The 24,171-nt window shown below is 46.1% G+C and overlaps 1 protein-coding gene across 1 annotated transcript in view; it reads left to right on the top strand.

The window, feature by feature from the left end:
* LOC307118007 (zinc finger protein RFP-like) overlaps window positions 1-14,443 on the top strand; it is a gene marked incomplete at both ends in the record, with an annotated part of 48,541 nt that extends 34,098 nt beyond the window's left edge. Inside the window, 7 exons of the mRNA XM_079803300.1 lie at window positions 734-832; window positions 2,520-2,747; window positions 4,867-5,023; window positions 6,750-7,281; window positions 8,103-8,161; window positions 13,766-13,792; window positions 13,905-14,443. Coding sequence (XP_079659426.1) covers window positions 734-832; window positions 2,520-2,747; window positions 4,867-5,023; window positions 6,750-7,281; window positions 8,103-8,161; window positions 13,766-13,792; window positions 13,905-14,443 — 1,641 coding nt within the window. The remainder of the gene's footprint in view (window positions 1-733; window positions 833-2,519; window positions 2,748-4,866; window positions 5,024-6,749; window positions 7,282-8,102; window positions 8,162-13,765; window positions 13,793-13,904) is intronic.
* Between the last annotated feature and the right edge of the window lie 9,728 nt (window positions 14,444-24,171).

Raw genomic sequence — 24,171 nt, 5'->3', positions numbered from 1 at the left:
AAGTCTAAATGATGACCAAAACACACACTAAGACATTTAAGAGATGAAATCATACTTGCTATTTAAAAATGTGCTTTTCATTTTTTTGATTAACACGTTTTTTTTGTGCAATATATATTTTTTACATGTGTTTTTACATTTTGAAATAATTTTTTAAAACAGAAATGAATCAATCAGAAACTGACTTTAGCTCTTCATCTAAAACTACATTAATTTCCTCCCATCTTGTGAAGCTCAGTTTGAGTCTGTCCCGTATTCACGACTACATGACATGCGTGAGTCGGTGGGCGGGGCTAAAGAGGCGATGATGTAGAAGTGGGCGCCGATCTTCTTCTGCAGAGGCGTGTCTTTCGTCGCATTATTACATCATAATGTGACGAGATCCAAAACGAGCCGTTTGAGCAGCTTGACTTCAATAAAAGATGTTTTTGGACTGACGAGGAACTTTTGTGTTTTGAAACTTACAGGATATTTTTATAGTACAATGACCTCCATTCTTACATGTCAAAGGAAAGTTTGATTTGAAATCTGTATAAATTCAAGAACTGCTGTTCAATCCCTGCCTGATATACAGCATCCATTGACAGGCGCCATTGTGACGATACAATCAATGTTATTCGCTGTTCCTCTCAGCGGTGATAATGTTGTGCTGATCAGTGCACGTCTTTCTCAAAACTGGACTAAAAGACACAAAACTGAAAAGTTCAAAATCAATATTCAAAAGAGCCTGAAGTGTTTTTCTCTGGTTCAGACACAGACAGACGTTCATCAGATGATCCAGGACAGAATGAAGAAGATTCAAGAGATCCAACACTCAGTAGAGCTGAGAAAAGTGAGTGTCAAATATTACAACTAATAATATTACACATCATAATATTTCAGTTTGATTAATAAAGGAGATAAAAAAATGTGTTTCACTTTATTTTGATGGTCCCTTTAACACGTTCTGTTGACTATAAGTAACGTTGCACCCGGAGGTCATAATCTATTATTACCCGTCATTTTAATTTTAATATTTTAATGATAATAAGCCATTTTACAGGCTCTGTTTTTGTTCACATGTACAAACTTACAGGACATATAGTTTAGATTATGCATGGATTTATTCATGAAGAGAAAGTTGAACAGAGACTGTGGGTCACTTTTCAGGTTTCATCATCAATGTTTGTCCAATAAAGGGTCCGTGTAACGCTTCACAATTCAGTTTTCAAACCATACAATGCTAAATATAATTTTCTTTTAATCCATTTTTTTGGTGTACTTCATCAATAGACACTTATTCTAACGTGTGACTTAAGAAACACATTTGAATGAATGAAATCTAACCGATTTTCTATTTTTCCATGTTTTTGTCTTGTATTTGCTCCATTGGTGTAAATGCGTCCCCCTTGACCAAGAGTATAAGGTATATTAATAAATAAAGTAATAAAGCATAAGTATGTAAATACAAACCGCCTGGGCGATGTGTGAAATCAGTCCCAGGCCTCCGGGATTTCACTTTTCCCGCTGCTCCCGATGGCCAGTCCGAGACTGCCTTATATTTAGCAGTTATTATATATTAATAATGAAAATAATGGCACTTCGGGTGAGAAAGGTCGTCCTCTGTGTTCAGTCTTTTAAACTCCTCACGTGCATGCAGTGCAAATAAAGCAGTTACACCAATGAGATGATAGCAGTCCACGGCCACACCCCCGTGATAATGATCAGCCCACGGAGCAAATTACATTTCATTTATTCAAATGATTGTTTCTAAAGTCAGAATTTAGCAAAAGTGAAATTGAAAAAAGGGGAGAAAAGGGCAAATATCAATTGATGATGTAACCGAAAAACAAGAAAAACGAACGTCTGGTTTAAATATTTCATTTGCATATGAATGTACAAAGAATATTTCATGTGATTTTTTTGGCTGTTCAGACTTGCTAAATCTGATCAGGTCTCAATCGGATTTGCACAATAACTATTTCAACTGACAGTCTGAGCGTAGCCTAATACTCTAATGAGAGTTCGATGATGTGTAGGTGCATAGACACTTAAGCCCAAAGTATACTTCAGCCGTCCGGGTGACGTAATTTCCATCATCAGGAGACTTATAATAATAATAATTAATTACATTTATATAGCGCTTTTCTAGGCATAATTTTGGTCATCAGGAGACTTCACGAGCGTCCGCTCACCCCGTCCACATGCAGCCCAATTTCTGAGACTGTCCGCGTACAACAGCGCATGCGAAAGAAAGGCAGAAGAGTCACAACAATTGTACTGCGTATGTGTCGAACTCGGCCATCACAACTCACACACGGTTGAGTAAACGTCTAAAGCTGTGCGGACACGACTGCACACGAGACGCGTCCGGACACGGAAACTGAAGTATACCCGGGGCTTTATAGTCGACAGAATGCGGACCATCAAAATAAAGTGTTACCAAAATTTTTTTAATTTACATTCAATTTTAATTTAACTATCCACTTAAATAAATATGCAAATACATAAACGATTGATTAATTGATCTCCTTCATCAGAGAAACACAGAGGAAGAGAAATCCTCCAGTGTTGAGCTCTTCACTGATCTGATCCGCTCCTTTGAGAGATGTCAGTCTGAGCAGCAGAAGATGATGGAGGAACAGCAGAAAGCAGCAGAGAAACAGGCTGAAGATCTCATTAAAGAGCTGGAGCAGGAAATCACTGAGCTGAAGAGGAGAAACACTGAGCAGATCTCACACACTGACCATCATCTCCATGATACACAGGTGTGTGAACTTGTAACGCGTGTGTTTAGGAGGGAAAGGGGAAAGCTCTCCTGAATCGAGTTGCAGCAGGAAACATCTCACAGAAGCGTTTCACAGTTCATGCTTTATTCAAACCTCCAAGGTGAACTCGTATAACTGTCTTCCACAAACGTCCTACAGTCAACAGCGTTACTTATTAAATTAAATCACTTAAATGAGCACCTGAAAATAAAATAAACACACTTACATGCTGCACTCATGACTCGAGGCACACATGCGCAATAATGCACATACAGTACAAGTATACATGTTAGCACAGCGTACATTAGTTCAGTAACACTTAAAGGGTAACTAAACCCCTGCTCAGAGCTTAACTCCACCCACTGGCAAATTTTTAAAAATGCTGGAAAAGTGGGCAGAGCCCAGCGGAGACAGAGGGGATGAACCGAGGGCGGGGCTGAGCGGAGGGCGTGCACCTGAGACCCGCAGGGATGGATTGATTGACAGCTGTCAGACTCGCGAGTCGCAGAGATGGAGAATGACTAGAGTGACGCCAGCTTTGCAACAGAGCGGCCAATCTCCTACCTTCACCTAAAGTGGAGGAGGGTGAATTGTCTGAAGAGTCAGACAGACCCAGAGCCTTATCAATGCGAGCCGCTGCTCAAACTGCATTAACTCCCGATGCAGACGATGCCAGTGAAGCAGCCGCACAAGAGAACCAACCTAATCTACGAACAGTCAAATCCTTATACTAAATGCCACTAAAAATAGATCAGATATCTGATATATATATGATGTATTTTCATTCAAATGAACGTAACTGAATCAGCGCAGCAGCGCAGGACCAATAAGTTCAGACCTAAAAACCTATTATAAACAGATTTCCTCAAATAAGTTAGACTATATACGCCAGCACGTTACAGTATTGTTGTTCGTCACCACGTCCGCGGCAACCACTTGCGTGTCAGGGTTTGAAAGCGCGTCTCATGTATGAAACTTATCTGTACACATGACGGGCGGCAATAATATCGCAAGAAAAGCCTGACGTGTACTGACAACTGCATTATTTAACCGCATTTTCTTCAATACAATGTTAAAGCAAGTGTCAAGTCAGTTTCATTCATAATGTTTCTACTTCATGTAACATGACAGTTCATACTGGAGTGAAGCCGCTCTCATCGTGTGATTGGGGGAAACTTTCTGAGGGCGTGGTGAGCTCGTGCCAGGGGCGCGGATAGTGAGCCGTTGGAAGTACCATCCTACGTCACGATGTACCACAACGTCCAATAGGAAAATTCAACTGCAGTAGCCACCGTTCAACCTCAAGAGGGCAGCACTTTGGCGGTTTTACACCATATTTTATAGAATTAAAACACTTTATACTCAAATGTCAAAACATTTACTCGCATCAATGTTCAGCATTAATAAAGCCCCAATATTACAGATCATTAACTAAAAAAAGTTGGTTTAGGGTTTAGTTACCCTTTAAGGGTATGACCGCAACACAAAAGTGAAATGCTCAATCTTCCCTAGATGAGAACCATGAAAATGCACCAAGAACATTAATAACTAACACTCAAGCAACACTGTAACTTCGTCTGTCCATATGGTAGGGGTCAGTCCACTTATTCACCGTCCAGTCAGAAGTAATCTTAGGGACTCTTCTCTGTCTCAGTGCGTAATGACCCAGACCTTGTCCTGAGGCAGTGGAGAGGGGTACGATAGCAATAGTGTCAGGCAAAGAGTCACGTGAATTGGACACAACCCCCACATCCGTACTGTCTGGTGTAACGCCAAGTGTTCAGTGACATCCCATCATTACCACAGGAATGTTTTGTGGCCATGGCCGTGTCTCACGAATGAAATGGCACGCCAGCATATTCTCCAGTGTCCATGTTTGAAAGTTTGTAATTGACACTTGACATTTTCTTAGATTTCTTACTTGAAATGTTCCAGCATATACTAGGGCCAACTTGGCTGTAGAGTTTGCATCAGCATCAGATTTGGGGAGGGTCTTAACTCTCACCAAGTCATTCAGAGCTGGGAATAGTAAGGTTTCTCTTTTGTATGCTTCGCACTGAGAGCAGGGGTGCTCTCAAACTCTCAGGATAAGGTACCTCAAGATCATCTACTCCTGCAGAATTTGGCTGTTATCAAATCATGCGGCTTCTCCTACTCACAGCCATATAACTACTGTACATTGCCAGGGAGTGACCTGTGCTCTAATGGGGTGCAGTACGAAGAGCAAAACAGATTTGTGGAAAATACTTGTCCCACGAAGTGTCCTTGTCCCCCACGTAGGCACGGATGGCAGTTTTCAATGTGTGGTTTACCCTCTCGGTGGTGTTAGTTTGTGGGTGGTACGCTGTTGTAAGCAGTGCCAGGGGCAGGAAACACATGCTCACAAAGATTCCTCTCAGATGGGGTGCCACAATCTGATATGAGGAAGGTTGGTGAAAAGGTTTCGCTAAGAAACTTAATTACTGCCACTTGAGCTGTTGCTGACCGCACTGCACTCACTGAGACGAGCGGAGAAGAAGGAGCGGAGTGCATGTAGTGACATCATGTCAGAATCACATGTAATAAAAAATCTAACTTTATCATTATGAATATAAACAAATAAGATGTATTTTAGTACTCACTATCAAGCGATAATACAGATACTGGTAACGTTTAAAATACACACACAACACAGTGTCTACGACACACACAGATACAAGATAAAAACATCAGTAAACATAGGTAGAGAATATAAAAACAAACCAAAGGCAGAAATAAACGTGCAGGTAAAGTTCCCGGTGAACATGGTAAAAGAGTTTAGACAGAGGGTAGTAGCTAAAGCTAACTTAGTTCTAAGTTCCTGAATGCGGTGTACTAGCTTTTACACATGCATTTTGTTATCTAAAGTTACATTTTGCAAAATTCAACACGACAGCGATCAACTTGAGCTAAGCATATTGAGTATTTAACATCTCTACTAATGCCTCGCTAAGTGTATAACATTGTAGCTTTATGCTAAGTAATGTTATGTTAGCTATATTAGGCAGCTACGTTTGCTAGTGAGACATGCTTCATGAAAACATAAACCAACAAAATGTATAATCAAAATGAAAGATTACCTGTCCAGCAGAAATACATTCTCTTGAACTCCTCAAATCAAACGGGTGCGTGCATGTGGGCAGATCCTGTAGCAAAAGCGGCGGTTGCCATGGTAGCGAGAGAGAGTGACAGTCGCCCAAGCCAATCACTTGTTTCGTCCCAGACGAAAATAATGAGCAGTGTTTATTGCCGATTAAAAAGTCTAGAGTCACTCGATTTTTATACTCTCTTTTTCAGAGTACTTACATTTTAATTATGTATTGACATATAAAGAAAGTTTAAACAAATTTGGACAAAAGTGTTTTAGATCATTCTTACCTACCCTACATTTAATATGGAGTTGGCCCACCCTTTGCAGCTCTAACAGCGTCAACTCTTCGGGGAAGGCTTTCCACAAGGTTTAGGAGTGTGTTTATGGGAAATCTTCTAGAAGCGCATTTGTGAGGTCAAGCACTGATGTTGGATGAGAAGGCCTGGCTCTCAGTCTCCGCTCTAATTCATACCAAAGGTGTTCTATCAGGTTGAGGTCAGGACTCTGTGCAGGCCAGTCAAGTTCCACCACACAAAAAATCACTCATCCTTGGACCTTGCTGGAACAGGAAGGGCCATCCCCAAACTGTTCCCACAAAGTTGGAAGCATGAAATTGTCCAAAATGTCTTGGTATGCTGAAGCATTAAGAGTTCTTTATCTGAAGGCCACATGAAGTTTGGAGGTCTGTAGCTTTTGACTCTGCAGAAAGTTGGTGACTTCTGCGCACTGTGACCCTCAGCATGCGCTGACCTCGCTCTGTGATTTTACATGGCCTCTCACTTCGTGGTTGAGTTGCTGTTGTTCCCAATTGCTTCCACTTTGTTATAATGTCCCCGCCATTCCACCTTGGCCTGTTGCCCTAACACCTCGACCGCCATTCCTCTCTCACTCAGCTCCCCAGTCGACCATCGTGCCTGCGACATCACCGGGCTCAGTCGACCAACCAGCTTCGCCTGGGTCGGACATCACCAGCCCTTTGCCATGCACTTGCGATCCTGCCGCTAGGCTCCAGCTCTCCGCCCCTGTGGCTCAGTCTGATTTCGCCCTCCTTCAAGTTCAGTGTCAGTCCTCAGTCGCACCGGTTCTGCAGCCCTCTGGTCCTTCAGTTCCACCTCGGGGGGATCGTCGTGGCAGCTCCATCGTGGCCGCCGATGCCTATGGTGTCACACAGATCCATCAAACCTCCATCTACGCCCAGGGCTCTACCCCCATCTGCGCAGTTACCATCGCTCGTCCCCATGGTGGCGTTGAACTCCACTACATCATGGCTCCTCCCTCCGGCAACGCTGCCATGGGGCACCACCAGGGCTGGATTCTGGGTTGCCCCCTATCTTCTTCTGTTTGGGACATCTCCTTGGCTTCTCCCACAATCTTCACCACCCTTGCCTCTTTTGTCACCTCTCCTGGATTCACTGTCTCATCTATGTAAGTTGTGATTGCCTGCTGTTATATTACCTTTTGAAGTGTTATTAAAGACTGTGCCTATACTCCGTCTTCATCATCGTGTGATCTTCCTGCAACCTGTGAGTGACAGAAGCGCTCTGCTCTTAAAGGGGCCACATTTTTATTCTACTCGTCAAGTCAAGTCAAGTCAAGTCAACTTTATTTATATAGCGCTTTTAACAATGTAGATTGTTTCAAAGCAGCTTTACAGTGTTAAACAGGAAAATAATGCAGCATAATTTTATTCAGCTGTATAGCCATTCTGGAAAAAACGCTGATGTCATCAGTTCATTTCAATTATCATACAGTGACAGTGTGGGCTTTAGATCAATAATTCGATCAGTAATTTAGTTTAAATGGTTAATTTAGTTTATTAATTAGATTTATTTTGATGTTTAGTTGAAAAATGTAGTGTCCCCAACTGAGCACGCCAAGCCAGAGGCAACAGTTACAAACTTCTCTCTCATCAGTCAACATGTACAATATTACAGGAGAAACACTGTTCCCAAACCTGATCAACTGACTGACCATTTATTTTTCCAACAGTCTTTAGAAATTGTACAAAAGAAAACAAAACCATAACAATGTATTTTTTTTTGGAAATAACAAAAACTATCAACTGTGTAAAACATTAAAAATATAAGAATATCATATTAAAGAGCTCTCTCTCTCTCTCTCTCTCTCTCTCTCTCTCTCTCTCTCTCTCTCCTGTAGATGAGCTCATCTCTGTACAGTCGTCCACACACCAAGAACTGGACTGAGATCAAGATTGACTCTGATGTGAATGTGAACTCTCTGTATAGAGCTCTGACTGAACTGAAGAAAACTCATGAGACACTAAATGAAAAGCTCAGTCAAACTGGTATGTGAATGTTAAATACAATGTATATGTAACGGAGCTCCCTCTCCTACACGAGGAGCGATTACAGGGATACTACCTCTAGCTTAAACATGACTACGCCACCCTGGTAACCAGGGAAACATTAATACTATGGATCTAAGATTTTACACAAGACACACAGGAACGAAATTGTCAAGAAGGGCTAGAGACGTGGATACCAATCATCAAAAAGATTTATTTAATTACTCACAATGATTGTTTTTAAAAGAGTATCAAAACTGGGTCATCAACATTCACAATAAAAAAGGGGAGACCACGAGATAAAGGAAGCCGAGGCTTAACGGCAGATGCACAAGCTTAGTAAGCACAAGGCTTCTATATAGTACTCTCAGCCCCTGTGTACAAATGTCAGCACACACACCGCAATAACATCAAGAAATAACCACGCAGCACTCTGTGACAAGCCCTCCAACGCGTAAGGGCTCACTAGTGGCGAGAGCAAACGAGAGCAAAACATTACTACAGGTCTCATACAATAACACTCACACCAAACATACACAATAACATTTAAATTAATAAACCAAAAAAAAACAATACTACAATGAATATATGAAGGTTCAGTGCCAACGAAATTACCTTCACTGGCCTTCTACCAGCATCTTAGAAACAGAGCACAAATCAAACAAAATTAACGAATACCACACTGCAAAACACTCAAGGTAAACCAATCAAAACAAATCACACAAACAATGAAAAAAATTTATATGATAGAAAAATCAAAGAAATACAAAAAACCCCCCAAATATATGAAAACAAACCCAATACAAAACAATTAGAAAATGTCAAGTGGAAGATATACAGCAATCACGGTGGCACATACTAGAGGACGAGCGAGCGTCACACACACACGACACGTAGGCTGTGTACACACGTGCGTGGAGAAGAGTTTGTGATCAAGATATCTTAATATATAAAGCAGCAGCGTCAAATCGCGTTGCTCCCCAGGCGTCGCAGAACATCGATTCCTCCTAAAAATACACACATAAACATACTTGCAACATATAAAAACATGAGTGCTGTACGAAGTGGAGGTTTCACATACCTTTAATTCATGAACCCGTCGCCCATCCACACCACGCATACACAGGACACGGGACACAACCTCCCCCAAAGCACGGGAATGCGAGAGGGGCACGAAAAGCTCACTGTAAGCTATCCCCGCAGCTATAAATCACATAGTCGTTACGACACATCATATGCCTGTGCACTAATTAATCAGCCAATGCACACGCATAAGGTTACCTCAAAGCATCATGAGACACGGGACTGCAAGAGACATGTGATGAGATCTGGAGCCGCCAACAGCTGCAAACTATCCCGAACTATGAGCAAAACAATCATTTACACAAAATCCCACACCTGTGTTACTATCTAGCTCAAACGACACCTACCTCAGAGCGGAAGTGTTACAGGAACAAGGGGCGGTCCCACGGGCAACGACGCGACACTCAAGTGGTAAGCACACGCAAAGAGTTGTTTTCGTGCTATTTTTATACCGTCCCATCCTGTTCGTGATTGGACCCGCACTACCCCAAGCACATTAGTTTAATTACAGGGCCACAATACATCCCACTACATATATTTGTTGTTTATTTGCCAGTAATTAAGAACATACATTTTTTTCAAAGAATACTCTGGGTTAAATCCAGTTTCAACATCGGTGTGATGCTGTTGATCACTGCAGATAATGTCAGTCTCAGTCAGCAAAGGATCACTGTTAGTGACAGATCTAGACAAACTTCTAGTTCGTTTACTTCAGAAAAACAACAGCCGGAGTGCTTGACAAGGCTGAATCAATGACAAAGATATCAGCGCACTTAGTATTTACATTTACATTTACATTTAGTCATTTAGCAGACACTTTTATCCAAAGCGACTTACAAATGAGAGCAATAGAAGCAACTATAACAGTCAAGGGGAACAGTGTGCAAGTGCTGTAACAAGTCTCAGTTAATCTAGTACAGAACACACAGGACAGAGTTGTTGTTGTTGTTTTTTTTTTAAATAAATAAATTAGACCGCCAGAAAATGAATAGAATGATAAGTGCTATTCTTGATTGGTCAGGTGCTGCTGGAAGAGATGTGTCTTTAGGTGTTTTTTGAAAATGGCTACAGACTCGGCCGCACGAATTGAGATAGGCAGGTCATTCCACCAGGTGGGGGCAGTCCAGGAAAAGGTCCGTGAGAGCGATTTCATGCCTCTCTGGTATGGCACCACAAGGCGTCGTTCACTAGCAGAACGTAAGCTCCTGGTGGGTGTGTAAGTCTGAACGAGGGAGTTTAGGTATATTGGTGCAGAGCCAGTGGTTGCTTTGAAGGTGAGCACCAGTGCCTTGAATTTGATGCGAGCGGCTATTGGTAGCCAGTGCAGACTGATGAAGAGAGGCGTGACGTGCGCTCTCTTCGGCTTGTTAAATACCACCCTCGCCGCTGCATTCTGGATCAGTTGCAAGGGTTTGATAGTGCATGCCGGAAGGCCCGCTAGAAGAGCATTACAGTACTCCAGTCTGGAGAGAAAAAGAGCTTGGACCAGGAGTTGTGTGGCCTGCTCTGATAGGAAGGGTCTAATCTTCCTAATGTTGTATAACACAAATCTGCAGGACCGGGTTGTTGCAGTAATGTGGTCAGTGAATTTTAGCTGACCATCAATCACAACTCCAAGGTTCCTGGCTGTCCTGGACGGAGTTATGGTTGATGATCCTAGCTGAATGGAGAGATTGTGATGAAGTGCTGGGTTGGCTGAGACCACAAGCAGTTCTGTCTTTGCAAGGTTGAGTTGCAGGTGATGTTCCTTCATTCAGGCAGAAATGTCTGTTAGGCAGGCAGCGATACGAACACCAACCGATGGATCATCCGGTTGAAATGAGAAGTAGAGTTGAGTGTCGTCGGCATAGCAGTGATAGGAAAAGCCATGTTTCTGGATGACAGATCCCAGTGATGACATGTAGATGGAGAAGAGGAGTGGTCCAGGCACTGAGCCCTGGGGAACTCCAGTAGCTAGATGATGTGACTTAGACACTTCACCTCTCCATGACACCCTGAAGGACCTACCTGAGAGGTAAGACTTGAACCACTGGAGAGCAGTTCCTGAGATGCCCATCTTCATGAGAGTTGACAGGAGGATCTGGTGGTTAACTGTGTCAAAAGCAGCAGACAAATCCAGATAAGTACTGTGGATTTGGAAGCTGCTCTTGCCTGTCTCAGTGCCTCCGTAACCGAGAGCAGGGTAGTCTCAGTTGAGTGGCCGCTTTTGAAGCCGGATTGGTTGATGTCCAGGAGGTTGTTCTGTTCAAGAAACGTAGAGAGCTGATTAAACACAACTCGCTCAAGTGTCTTTGCAATGAAAGACAGAAGGGATACCAGTCTGTAGTTTTCTAAAAGTGCTGGGTTCAGAGAGGGTTTTTTAAGCAGTGGGGTTACCCGAGCCTGCTTAAATGCTGTGGGGAAAGTCCCGGTATGAAGAGAGGTGTTGACAATGTGAGTGAGTGCAGGAGTAACAGAAGAAGAAATGGCCTGAAGGAGGTGGGTGGGGATAGGGTCAAGCGGACAGGTAGTGGGGATGACTGGAAAGGATGAGTTTGGAGACATCTGCTTCGGAGAGCAGAGAGAAGGAGGGGAGCGTGTGTGTGATGGTTGTTGAGATGTGCGTGTCAGTTTGTGGTGTGGAGAATTGGCTGCTGATGGAGGAGGTTTTGTTTGTGAAAAATGATGCAAAGTCATCAGCAGTAAGAGTTGATGAAGGAGGGGGGGGGGGATAAAGGAGCGAAGAGAATGTTTTGAAAAGTGCACGAGAGTCAGAGCAGTTGTTGATTTTGTTGTGGTAGTATGTAGTTTTAGCAGTGGAGACATTAGTAGAGAAAGAGACGAGAAGAGACTGATACAGCGCCACTTCCTCTTTGCCGCCCGGAGTCCAGAGCGATGTTCGCAGAGAACATCAGACAGCCAGGGGGCAGAGGGGGTGGTGCGGGCTGGCCTGGATGAAAGGGGACAGAAGTTGTCTAAGCAAGATGTTAGAGTGGAGCAAAGAGTGTCAGTAGCACTGTTAGTGTCTAGTGCTGAGAACTGAGCAGGTGGAGGGAGTGAGGATGAAACCATAGTGGATAGGCGAGAGGGAGAGAGTGAGTGTAGATTACGCCGAAAGGTGATCTGTGGAGGAGTGTTAGTGTGTGTTGTGTCAGGTGTCAGTAGGAGGTTAAGAGTGATGAGAAAGTGATCTGAGGTGTGCAGTGGAGTAACTAAAGTGTTGTCTGTGGAGCAGTAGCGTGTGTAGATCAGGTCCAGATGGTTACCTGATTTGTGAGTAGCTGTAGTAGATACTCGCTTAAGGTCAAATGAGTGGTGAAGTCTGCAGCCTGGGGTTTATCAAGGTGGATGTTGAAGTCACCAAGCAGTACCAGAGGAGTGCCATCCTCAGGGAAGTGAGAAAGTAAAATATCCAGTTCCTCCAAGAAGTTACCCAGTTGACCTGGAGGGTGATAAATAACTACAACATGGATTTTAGCAGGATGAGTGATAGTGATTAAGTGTGATTCAAATGAGCGGTTGCCAGATAGAGATGGAATGTGCTCGAATTTCCAATCATTTGAGATGAGCAAACCAGTACCTCCACCCCTCCCAATCGGGCGAGGGGTGTGTGAAAAAGTGAAATTATTTAAGAGAGCTGCAGGAGTGGCAGTGTCTTCTGGTTTGATCCAGGTTTCAGTTAGAGCCATGAGACTGAGATGTGAATTTGTGGAAATAGATGGAATAAAGTCTGCTTTGTTTACAGCAGACTGGCATTTCCAGAGACCAATTGGAATGGACATTAATGTAGCAGAGGAAATAGGTACAATACGCAGATTATTAGGATTACGGCGCCTAGAATGTGCTGAGCGTGATTTACGGGTGTATGTGGTAATAGTAGCGATTTGGAAGCACATAGTGAACACGGGTCAGAAAAATAAACAGATGAAAACAAGGAAAACACAAAAGTGGACAAAGTAGAAGGAAAGCTATACTCAAGTGCCTTGTCGGTGTCCTTGCTCGAGTGGAGTCGCACAGAGTAGAGTTGAATGTCTTTACACTCTTCGGTCTTCACACGAGGGCTGCCGCGGAGTACTACTCAATTTATACACACTCTTCTAGGTGTCGTAATTGAATAAAGCTGGCCACGCCCGCCGAAACTTTGTTTACTAACGAGAACAAACGCGAACTTCCCAGACCACGCGAGACTATAACAGCATGTCAATGAATACACTAGACAGACAGACACTTAGTATGCACTTACAATAACCATAACATATCTTCAACTGGCCATGTTTGGAGTAGACTGGCATAAACAAGACTCACTAAACCCAGTAAAGTCCTTTCCAAACTTTATCTCACGTCATAATCAGTTAAAACATTATTACTTCAACTTACTTTAGAGACATGTAAGCAACATGATATAACTATCCGTGTACAAACACTAACACATCAGCAGAACTCACTACACACCACTGATGCTGCCAATAGAGAGAAACTCACTGTTAACCTGAAATTATTCGTACAAGTAATTCATCATTATATTGTCATCTGTGTTCACAGGGTTGAAGTTTGTGCAGAAGTTTGCAGGTACAGTGTGATTGACACCATTTTTTTCAATACACTTGATAATCTGTATTATATACTGTACATCTGAACATGTTTGTTCTGAAGTTGATTGATAATGTCTGATCTCTCTCAGTGGATGTGACTCTGGATCCTGATACAGCAGATCCATATCTCATCCTGTCTGAGGATGGAAAGCAAGTCAGTGATGGAGACATTGAGCAGGACATCCCAGAAAACCCAAAGAGATTTGATGAGGGTTCTTGTGTTCTGGCAAAGCAGGGATTCAGTTCAGGAAGACTTTACTATGAGGTGCAGGTGAAGGGAAAGACTGAGTGGGTTTTAGGAGTGGTCAGAGAATCCATTAACAGGAAGGGGGATATTATCCCGAGTCCTGAGGATGGAATCTGGACTATAGGTCTGATTGATGAGAATCATTATGCAGTTATTGATAGTCCAATGCATATAATCCCTTATAAAGTGAAACCTGAGAAGGTGGGTGTGTTTGTGGATTATGAGGAGGGTCTGGTCTCTTTTTATGACGTGGGCTCCAGATCTCATATCTACTCTTTCACTGGTCAGACTTTCACTGAGAAACTCTATCCATATTTCAGCCCAGGTGATAATGATGAAGGTAAAAACTCAAACCCACTGATCATCTCACCTGTCAGTTAAAAGAAAACAACCTTGAAATCTGAAAGGATTAACTATGGATGTGCTGTTTTGTTACACATATATTTCAAATGTTTGTCTTCCATTAATACTTTGCATATGCTTTTTAAATCTACTATAAAATTTGACATGATTTAATATATGTTGAATTTCTACAAAATATGCCAAAACTTTCCAAAGTGTTTCTATCATTTTCTTTTGTAAGGAAATTTCTGAAGCCTTTCTCTCTTTTCTCTCCAGCTGTTAATATTGAATGTCTTGTGAAATGTGTTTTTTTTGTTTAACTGCAGCATCTGAATAAAGACAAGTGTTCAATTCTAGTTTGGACTGATATTTCTTGTAAACACAACAGCTTGCTAATTATTACACAAACACACATTGGCTAAATGCCATCTGCTCACATAAACATTACAACAGACATGATATGAATAAAACATGCAGGAACTTTACTGTTGACTTTAATTGGTTTCATATGACTGTAATGAATTATCATTCAGTGTAGATGACTCTTCAATCTAGTGCATATTCTTCTAGAGAAGCGAGAGCATTAGAAGCTTCACAATGACAGTGTTTTTGACTTTGGTTTGAGCTCAAGATCAGTGAATGCGTGCACCTGAGTGAGCTGACGGCAGTCCATCGATGCCAGGAGCTTCTGAGAGCCGGAGACGGTGGGAACAAACTTCTCCATCAGTGTAACCGTCGCAAGCTTCTCCACATCACTGACAGACAGAAAGACAATATCAACTCTCTGGAAGCAGTTCACTCTTTAAATATCATATTTAATGCAGTACAATCGATGTTTCTGAACCAATCTAAAGTGCATGAACACGTCACAGCTGAAATTAAACTGCTGTTAAACACTGAAAGTCTTACCCATACGGGATCTTCCTGACGCTCTGCATTCCCAATCCTTCTATACGGAACAAAAAGTTCCTCAACACTTGTGACAGCGGGTTCAGGAACGGGATCTTGACTGTCAACTCTTTCCCCAGCACAGCGTCCTCTAGAGGCTGAAACAGCACAAACACAATCAATGATGGAGAGTTTCTTTATGATGAACTGAATCCAAATACGACGCCTTTAGATGTTTCACCAGGTTGAGCATCAACACTAAACGCAATGGATTCTCACACATGACGTAACCGAACGCATTATATGCTCTGACCTGAACCCCACTGAACATTTTTGGAATGATTCTGAATCAGGCGTCATCATCAAGGGATTTTTAAGAAGTGCAACTACTAACTAAGACATTCTGGGCCACAATTATCAGAGAAAAGTCAGTTTAATAGTAAAACTCACTCACTCTCTTGTTGTTTGAGGTGGACAGGAATCCGGTCCTTCTTCACGGTGTCTTTCATCGCTCCGGTGTAGTTCATGACCAGCTCCTCATACAGCAGACTGGCCGTGTGCTGCTTTGAGCTCTTGTTCTTCAGGACGATGGAGAGTTTGGCGTCTCCACCGAAACAAGATCCTGCCCTGTCCATGATGATCTCAACGCTCACGTCGCTGTTGCTGGACGACGGATACAGAGTCGGCTTGGAGCTGAAGCGGGCGTTCATTTTAGGACAGTATTAAATGCAGTTCACAACCCTGAATTGTGTGAAATACTTTCATTTTATACAGGGAGTGCAGAATTATTAGGCACGTTGATTTTCTGATCATATTTTTTTTCCAGGCACATTTGACCAATTCCAAACCACAGTAATCCTAATAACTACTATTAATTTAGTATTTAATAATGTATAAGTGATATATAATTGTTCATGAAGGCTGGAAATGAAAAACACCTTATATTCAGGTGTGCAGAATTATGTTTTCTTTTACAGATAAATTGAGCCAAAAAAGAGATTTAACTCAGACTGAAAAGTCAAAAATTATTAAATGCCCATGAGAAGGATGCAATACTAATGCAATACTAGACATTGCAGTTAAGGCGTGACCATTGGACAGTGAAATGCTCGTTGGGTCAGCAGGGTCAGACAAAAACATGTGGCGGAGAAAAGACACCTATTAACCGCAAAATAATTAAGAATTAAGGTGAAGAATTAAGGGTGAAACCATCAGGAACCCTTTAGTCTCCAGCGCCACCATTTTCCAGAGCTGCAACCTACCTGGAGTCTCCAGAAGTGCAAGGTGTCAGGATCTCAGAGACTTCAGTTAGGTAAAGAATCCTAAAAAATGACCCCCACTAAATAAGAATCATAAGCTGAAGTGTTGATTCTCACCACCTGGTCTTTAAACGGAGTGGTGGGAACCTTGGGCAGATATCCAGGGCGGGGTCTCAGGATCACGTGAGAGTTAGCCGGCTCGAATTCCAGGCACGCTTCGTCAACCGAAAATGCCTGCAGGTCCCCGACCCTCTTTGATGGAGTCCAAAGCAGTCAGGATCCCTGTCTTCATTGACAAATATTTGAGATCCCCTGACTGCAAAGGCTCAAAGGGAGGCCTCTGCAGAGCATCTAGAACTACTGAGAGGTCCCAAGAGGGTACGAGAGGAGAGCGAGGAGGATTCAGTCTCCTCGTCCCCCTCAGGAACCTGATGATCAGGTCGTGCTGACTTACCTTTTTGTTCTCCAAAAGATCGTGGTGGGCAGATATTGCGGCCACATAAACTTTGAGGGTGGAGGGGGACAGCCTTCGCTCCAACCCCTCTTGGAGAAACGAGAGCACAGACCCTATCGGGCATTTCCAGGGGTCTTCTTGGCGAGTGAGTTGAGACATACGGCGGGAGCGTAGACCCTGGTGGTTGATGTACGCTACTACAGCCGTGTTGTCTGTCCGGATAAGCACATGTTGACCCTTCAGCAATGCCCGGAAGCGGTGCAGGGCGAACCGTACTGCCAGCAACTCGAGGCAATTGACATGCAGAAGGCGCTGGGGTCCTGTCCAGGAGCCCGCGGCTGCTTGTCCATTGCACATGGCACCCCAGCCCGTGGCAGAGGCATCCGTCGATACAACAACATGCCTGGAAACTCGTTCTAAGGGCACACCGGCCCGTAGAAAACTGAGGTTCGACCACATGGTGAGCATCTGTAGGCAGGCCCGAGTCACTTGAACCCGGAGCGTGCCAGACTGCCATGCCCATCTCGGGACTCGATCGCGAAGCCAATGCTGAAGCGGTCTCATATGAAGCAATCTGAGCGGCTTTACCGCGGCTGCAAATGCCATATGCCCCAGGAGCCTCTGAAATAGTTTCAGTGGAACCACACTCTTGCTCTCGATTTGACGGAGGCAAGTCAGCAGAGACTGCGCGCGCTCGCTTGAAAGCTGCGCGCACATGGCGACCGAGTTGATCTCCATACCGAGAAAAGAGATCCTCTGCGCTGGGCCCGATCTCTGTGTTCGCAAACCTGCTCTCGAGAGTGGCTCAGTATAAGCCAGTCATCGAGGTAGTTCAGGATGCGAACCCCGTGCTGCCGTAGGGGCGCAAGGGCTGCCTCGGCAATCTTCGTAAAGACGCGAGGGGACAGAGATAGCCCGAATGGGAAGACCGCGTACTGATATGCCCGCCCTTCGAAAGCAAACCGTAGGAACGGTCTGTGTCGAGGAAGAATGGAGACATGAAAGTAGGCGTCCTTTAAGTCGATCGCTGCAAACCAATCGTGTGGACGAACGCATTCGAAAAGGCGTTTCGCAGTCAACATCTTGAACGGAAGCCTGTGAAGGGATCGGTTAAAGATGCGAAGGTCCAGGATTGGTCGTAACCCACAGGTTTTCTTGGGTACAATGAAGTAGGGGCTGTAAAACCCCGACTTCATTTCCGCCGGAGGGACAGGCCCGATCGCACCCTTCGCCAACAGGGTGGCAACCTCCGCACGCATGACGGGACGTTGGCCCCGACCATGGTATGGTGGACTCCCCTGTAACAGGGAGGATCCTGCGCGAACTGAATCGCGTAGCCGAGCCTGATGGTCCGCGCGACCCAGCGGGACAGCCCCGGAAGCTGAAGCCAGGCTCCCAGAAACTGCACCAGCGGGGTCATACGGAGCACAGACGTACCCAGGGTGGGGCAGCGAGGCAGCGTTACCGGCCCGGACAGGGAAGGCTGTTGGGCGTTCCAGTGTGGGGGCACGGTTAACGGCTGCGTCCTGACAGAGGAGACCAGGGAAGGACGTGCGTTCCACTGGGGTCTGCTCTGAGAGGAGGCTTGCGACAAGAGAGTGGCGGGACCCGGGGCTGGCGCACACTGTCATCACCGGTCTCTGGGTGCTCAGGGATGGGATTGTCAGTTCTTTCTTTAACCACATTAGCGTGCTGCTGACCCGGGGAACAAAAGATTCTCCACCGGGGGAAGGAGCGGCCCTGCTGCCGTCTCCCGGAAAGAACTGCCCATCCCTGAGCTGTCCGCGTCAGGAGCGCCGCTTAGCCTGGCGTTTCTTCGCGGGCTGCGGGGCTGGAGCGGACTGAGACGCCTTCCTGCAGTTACCTCTGCGCAGCCCGGATGGAGGCTGCTGCTTGGGTGGCGCAGAGGTTAAGGGAACCGCGGGAGGGCGCCCTCGGCGGCGAGCAGGCTGAGGCAACTGCGCGGGCGGTGGGGTGGAGGCAGCAGCTGACCGCCGGAGCAGTATGTGTTTTATGGCCTCAGTCTGCTTCTGAGCGGCCGAGAACTGTTGGGCGAAGCTCTCGACCGCCCCGCCGGTTCCACTCCAACCCAAGCGCTGCGGCGGCCCGAGAGAGCATGGCTGTCAATTCTGGGTCTGACTCGGGCAATGCCGGCACACCCGAAGGCGGCAGCACAGCCGAATCATCATCCTCAGATGACTCCAGCCCACCTTGTGATGCGGAGATAGACATTTCTTCGTCCTCCGCCAGCGCCAAACGCCACAGTCGGGACAGCAGGAGCCGGCCCCGATGTAGACGCCTGAACGCGGGGCGGGTCAGGTGCATGAGAGGGGGGTGTGGGCCGAGGCATGAGCGTCGGAGCTTTATTCCACACCATCACCCTCAGATCACCCTGGACACCAGCCAAAGTGCAGTCTCCGGTGGAGACCGCAGATTGGGGTGTGGTAGAGGGGACTCTCGCTCCGGCATCACCACGAAGCTCACGGAGTCTTGATCGTAACACCGAGATGACCATGTTCCCACAGTGAGAACATGAATCATCCACGAGCACTGCCTGAGCGTGCTGAAAGCCCAAACACGTCACACAGCGCTCGTGCCCATCAGAAGGCGAGAGAAATCTACCGCACCCAGAAGTGTACGGGTGAGACATCCTGAAAAGGACGTGCCACGCGCAAGCTCTTTTGTGAGAGGAAGCCTCGCAGTCGATGCCGAAGCGCCCAGGGAAACACACACCAGCTGTCTAGCAGACCACTACGCAGATCAGCAGGCAAGAAGTATGCGATCACTGGAATGCGCCGTCACACCAACACCGGCTGGAAAGCTGCTCGTCTCGAAGAAGCTGACAGAGTCTCAGAAGGCTTGTTGAGGAGTGAAGAGGTAGGTAGGTCTTGGCTCCGAAAGCAGAAACATTATGCAATATTGCCACGTAATTCCTTTTATACTCACGCTGTGAGGCGGAGTTACGTATGCAAATTCCGCATGGCCATGGCATTGGCACGCCATTGGCGTTTTCTAAAGTGTTCGAAGATGATAGGCTTCTAAGCGAAACCCCCATTCGTTAGTCACTAACGTTACGTCGTAGTGACTTGGTTTGAAGGTTTGACGGAGGACTTTGTCGTCGACAGCTGTGGGACGTCCGGTGGCATGCGCAGGATGGGCGCGCAGTCTTCCATAGCTTCGCCCCGTGTCTTGTCTGGTGCCTGGGCGGTTGCCCTAGCGACAGTTCTGCACAGGTCCTGTGCTTGCTCTGTCCAGCTGCTCTCATGGTTCAGCAGCCGCCTGAGCCATTTCAAGTCTCTGTTTCTGGTTTGAGCCTCAGTCTCTAGCTGGTCGGTGAGGCTGTGAGCATGTGTCTGCTCCTTGCTGGTCTCTGTGATCTGCTATGTTAGGTTGTTTTTACCTTCTGTTTCAGATCCATGAGGTGGAAGCTAAGGAGGTGATACCCTTGATCACCTGTCTCGCTGTCAACTCTGGCTCGGGTCATGTATGGTTAGTCCTCTTCTCTCATTGTCCCGTTGCGTTGGCTCTGGTTCTGTAGGCTTTCAGTAGCCCTGGGTGGAACCATGTTCCTCACAATTGCCAGTCAATCCTTTAAGTCTCCCGTCTGGGAGGATGGGCTGAGCATCTGCAACATTTTGGCACACTTGTTGTTGAGAGTAGGGTGAGGGACAAATGCATGACCCTAAAGAGTTCAAAGCTAAAGGTTCAATGGGTCAACTAGTGATAAAGCACACAGCTTGATGTTTCTGTCATAGCTTGCTATGGAAATGTGTCTGTTATAATTACCATCTTAGCTGTGGGTGTTAAGATGCTAAGATTTGAGTGGTTCTGAGGGTGTTTCTGAAAGGTGTAAGCCAAGATTTAATAAATGACTTAAGATGGTTCTTATGGTCAAATTATTTATCAGAATATCCTAATGGCTCGCACAGGCTAGGTCTTCTTATCAGTGCCCAAGAGACTACTCAAAACTCTGTCGTTTTGTATCATTCAGGCAAGTGTTATACATAATTTTATCCCTCTGGAGTCTGAGCTCTTTTGGGGCCCTTTAGAAGTTTTGACATGCTCTGACATTTGGTTTTTTTTCAGTTGCTTATAAACACATTAATGGCAGCACAAACTGGGCTACCATAATTTGTGAGCAACATGTATGTACAGGCTTGTATTTTTGAGAGAAATGTTTTTTTAAATTAAGGCCTCAAAACACACAATAATGCTGGAGATCACCTGAAAGGACAAACGAACATAATAGCCCGCATAATTAGCTGGATCAAAAAATCAGACAATATAAAAATATATACATTTACAATATGAACTGAAAACACAGCACATCAGAGTATCCAGCGCTCATAATGATAACTTCTGCGATTGAATAAATAACACTTCTCTGTATAGACATTTTACACAGACATATGAGAATCTATCAGTATTTCTCCTCATCTGCACACTTTTGAACTAAAAGCCCTGAGGGATGTTGTTTTGTCGTGAGTCTTCATGACAAGCATATAGGAGTTTTTTATGAATGAGATCAGCTGACGCTCATATTACAATCTAAGGTACCGACTCGGTTTTCATATTCATAACTCCTGACACATATTTACAAATTACGGTCACTACGTATATAACTTTGAGAATAAAACAGAGGTCCAAAATGGAAGCTTGAGTCTTAGATCTTTTAAATGATGTAGGCTATAGTTTGTAAAGGTAATTACTTACAGTAATTTTGAGCTAATTTAAACAAAGAAAGCTTCAGTGCGTCCTCGCGCAGGTTTTTGCTTTTATTATTCACAGATGCTTACAGAGTAAACTTAGCCTACTTACACACAGCGGTGGAATCCGTTGCTTTCAGAAATGAACAGCTTTTCATGGAGAATTATTCCAGGATTATGAAACGCGTCTCAAAACGATGTAGTTTTGACTACTCAAAACGATGTAGTCCCTTAATCTCAATAGAACGCGTGCTTCGTGGGCATGGTTGCATTAGTGTATAAGGAGCCGCTCAGGAACAACTAATATCTCTCTGCTTTCAAACAGATTACATAAAAACAGAATATTTGTTTTTGATTTGTTTTTGATTTGGTTTAAAACCTGACTGGTGCCGAAACCCGGGAAGGGAGAAGTTTGCCGCCGCCATGCAGACCCCGCCAAAGACGCCGCTTGCGGACCTCGTCCAATCGCTCGCCGGTCTTCACCAACAAACACACGAAGACCTGCTGGCAGTGAGGGCCGACCAGGATAAACGCTTCGAGGCCCTCCTCCTCGCCCAGCATGAAGACCGCGAGCTGTTCCGGAGCTGGATGGCCCGGGAGATTCCGGTCACCCCCCCGTCTACCACCGACTCGGCTGCTACCATCCACCTCTCGAAGATGGGCCCGGAGGATGATCCGGAGGCATTCATCGACCTCTTCGAGAGGTCCGCCGAGTCCCGGGGGTGGCCCCGGTCGGACTGGCCAATGCGGCTCCTGCCGCTGTTGTCCGGAGAGGCGCAGGTAGCCGCACACCAACTGCCAGTCCAGAATCTCCTGGCCTACGAAGATTTAAAGCGCGCCATTCTACAGCGGGTCGGCCGGAGCCCAGAACAGCAGAGGCAGCGGTTCCGGACCCTGACCCTCAGCGAATCCGGCCGACCCTTCACCTTCGCGCACCAGCTCCGGGACTCGTGCCGCAAGTGGCTGATGGCCGACGGAAGCGACGTCGAGGGAATCATCGACCGTGTGGTGCTGGAGCAGTTCATCGCGCGGCTTCCCCAGAAGACCGCGCAGTGGGTCCAGTGCCACCGCCCGACGTCGCTAACCCAGGCCATCCAGTTGGCGGAGGACCACATGGTGGCGTGCCACGGGGTCGGCGAACCCTTACCATCGGCTTCTCTCTCTCTCTCTCTACCCTCTTCTGTTTCCTCCCCTTCTCTCCCCAAACCTGTTCCCCTTCCCAGGTCGCGTGGGCTGTTCCCGCCGAGACCAGCCCCAAGGTGGAGGATGGGTGGCCCCAGCGAACCGGCAGCACCACCACGTCCGGTCCCCAGGGGAGGGGCGACCGTTTTGGATCCACACGCCTCTCCCTCCGCTCCAGCGCTCTCTCCACGCCAATCGACGGACCTATTTCCGGCCACTAGGGCGGCGGGGAAGTCTGGGCCGGCTTGCTGGCACTGCGGGGATCCGGGTCATTTCATCGACCGCTGTCCCGTCATGGAGGTCGGGACACTGGTCCGGGTCCCGACGCTCCGCAAGCCGCCCTCGATCAAGCTGGGTTGTACCTAATTCCTGTGAGTATCAAGGGGGGTACTTATCAAGCCTTGGTCGATTCGGGTTGTAACCAGACCTCTATCCACCAAGGCCTGATTCACCCTAAGGCATTGGGTACTAGCCGCACGGTTACGGTGAGGTGTGTGCACGGGGAAGTGGTTAATTATCCGTTGTTGCCCGTGGATATTCTATTTCGGGGTCAAAAGCATAGTGTTGAGGTAGCAGTTAACCCGCACCTCCGGCATCCGCTGATTCTGGGGACCAATTGGCCAGCATTTAATGAATTATTGGGGCACTTGTGTGCGGGTGCTTCTTGGGGAAACCGTGTAAGCAGGAAAGAGTCGGTTGCTCAGGTGGGAGAGGTGGATTCGGGACCTCTGGGTGCTGTGCCGGGGGAACCGAGCGGTCTCGAGGTGCCTGTTCTCGCAGACCGCGATGATTTTCCCCTGGAACAGTCCCAGGACGAGTCCCTAAAAAATGCGTTTAGCCAGGTCCGTTCCATCGACGGCCACCTCCTCCACCCTGACCAGCCGCTCTCTTATCCTTATTTTTGTGTTTTAAAAGATAGGTTGTATCGGGTGACCCAAGACGCCCAGACCAAACAAGATACAACACAGTTGTTAGTACCCAAAAGCCGCCGGGAAATGCTTTTCCAGGCGGCTCATTCTAATCCTATGGCCGGGCATTTAGGACAAACGGCTACACTGAACCGTCTAATGGCCCGGTTTTTCTGGCCGGGCATTCACGAGAATGTACGCAGGTGGTGTGCGTCTTGTCGTGAATGTCAGTTGGTGAATCCACCGGCCACCCCAAAAGCACCATTGTGCCCACTCCCTCTGATGCAGGTCCCCTTCGAGCGAATTGGCATGGACCTCATCGGTCCATTAGAACGGTCAGCACGTGGGCATCGCTTTGCATTGGTTTTGG

The sequence above is a fragment of the Gobio gobio genome (assembly GCF_949357685.1).
Source record: "Gobio gobio genome assembly, chromosome: 21".
Lineage (NCBI taxonomy): Eukaryota > Metazoa > Chordata > Actinopteri > Cypriniformes > Gobionidae > Gobio > Gobio gobio.
Note: the sequence above shows the minus strand (reverse complement) of the source record. Positions and strands in the feature narration are given on the sequence as shown.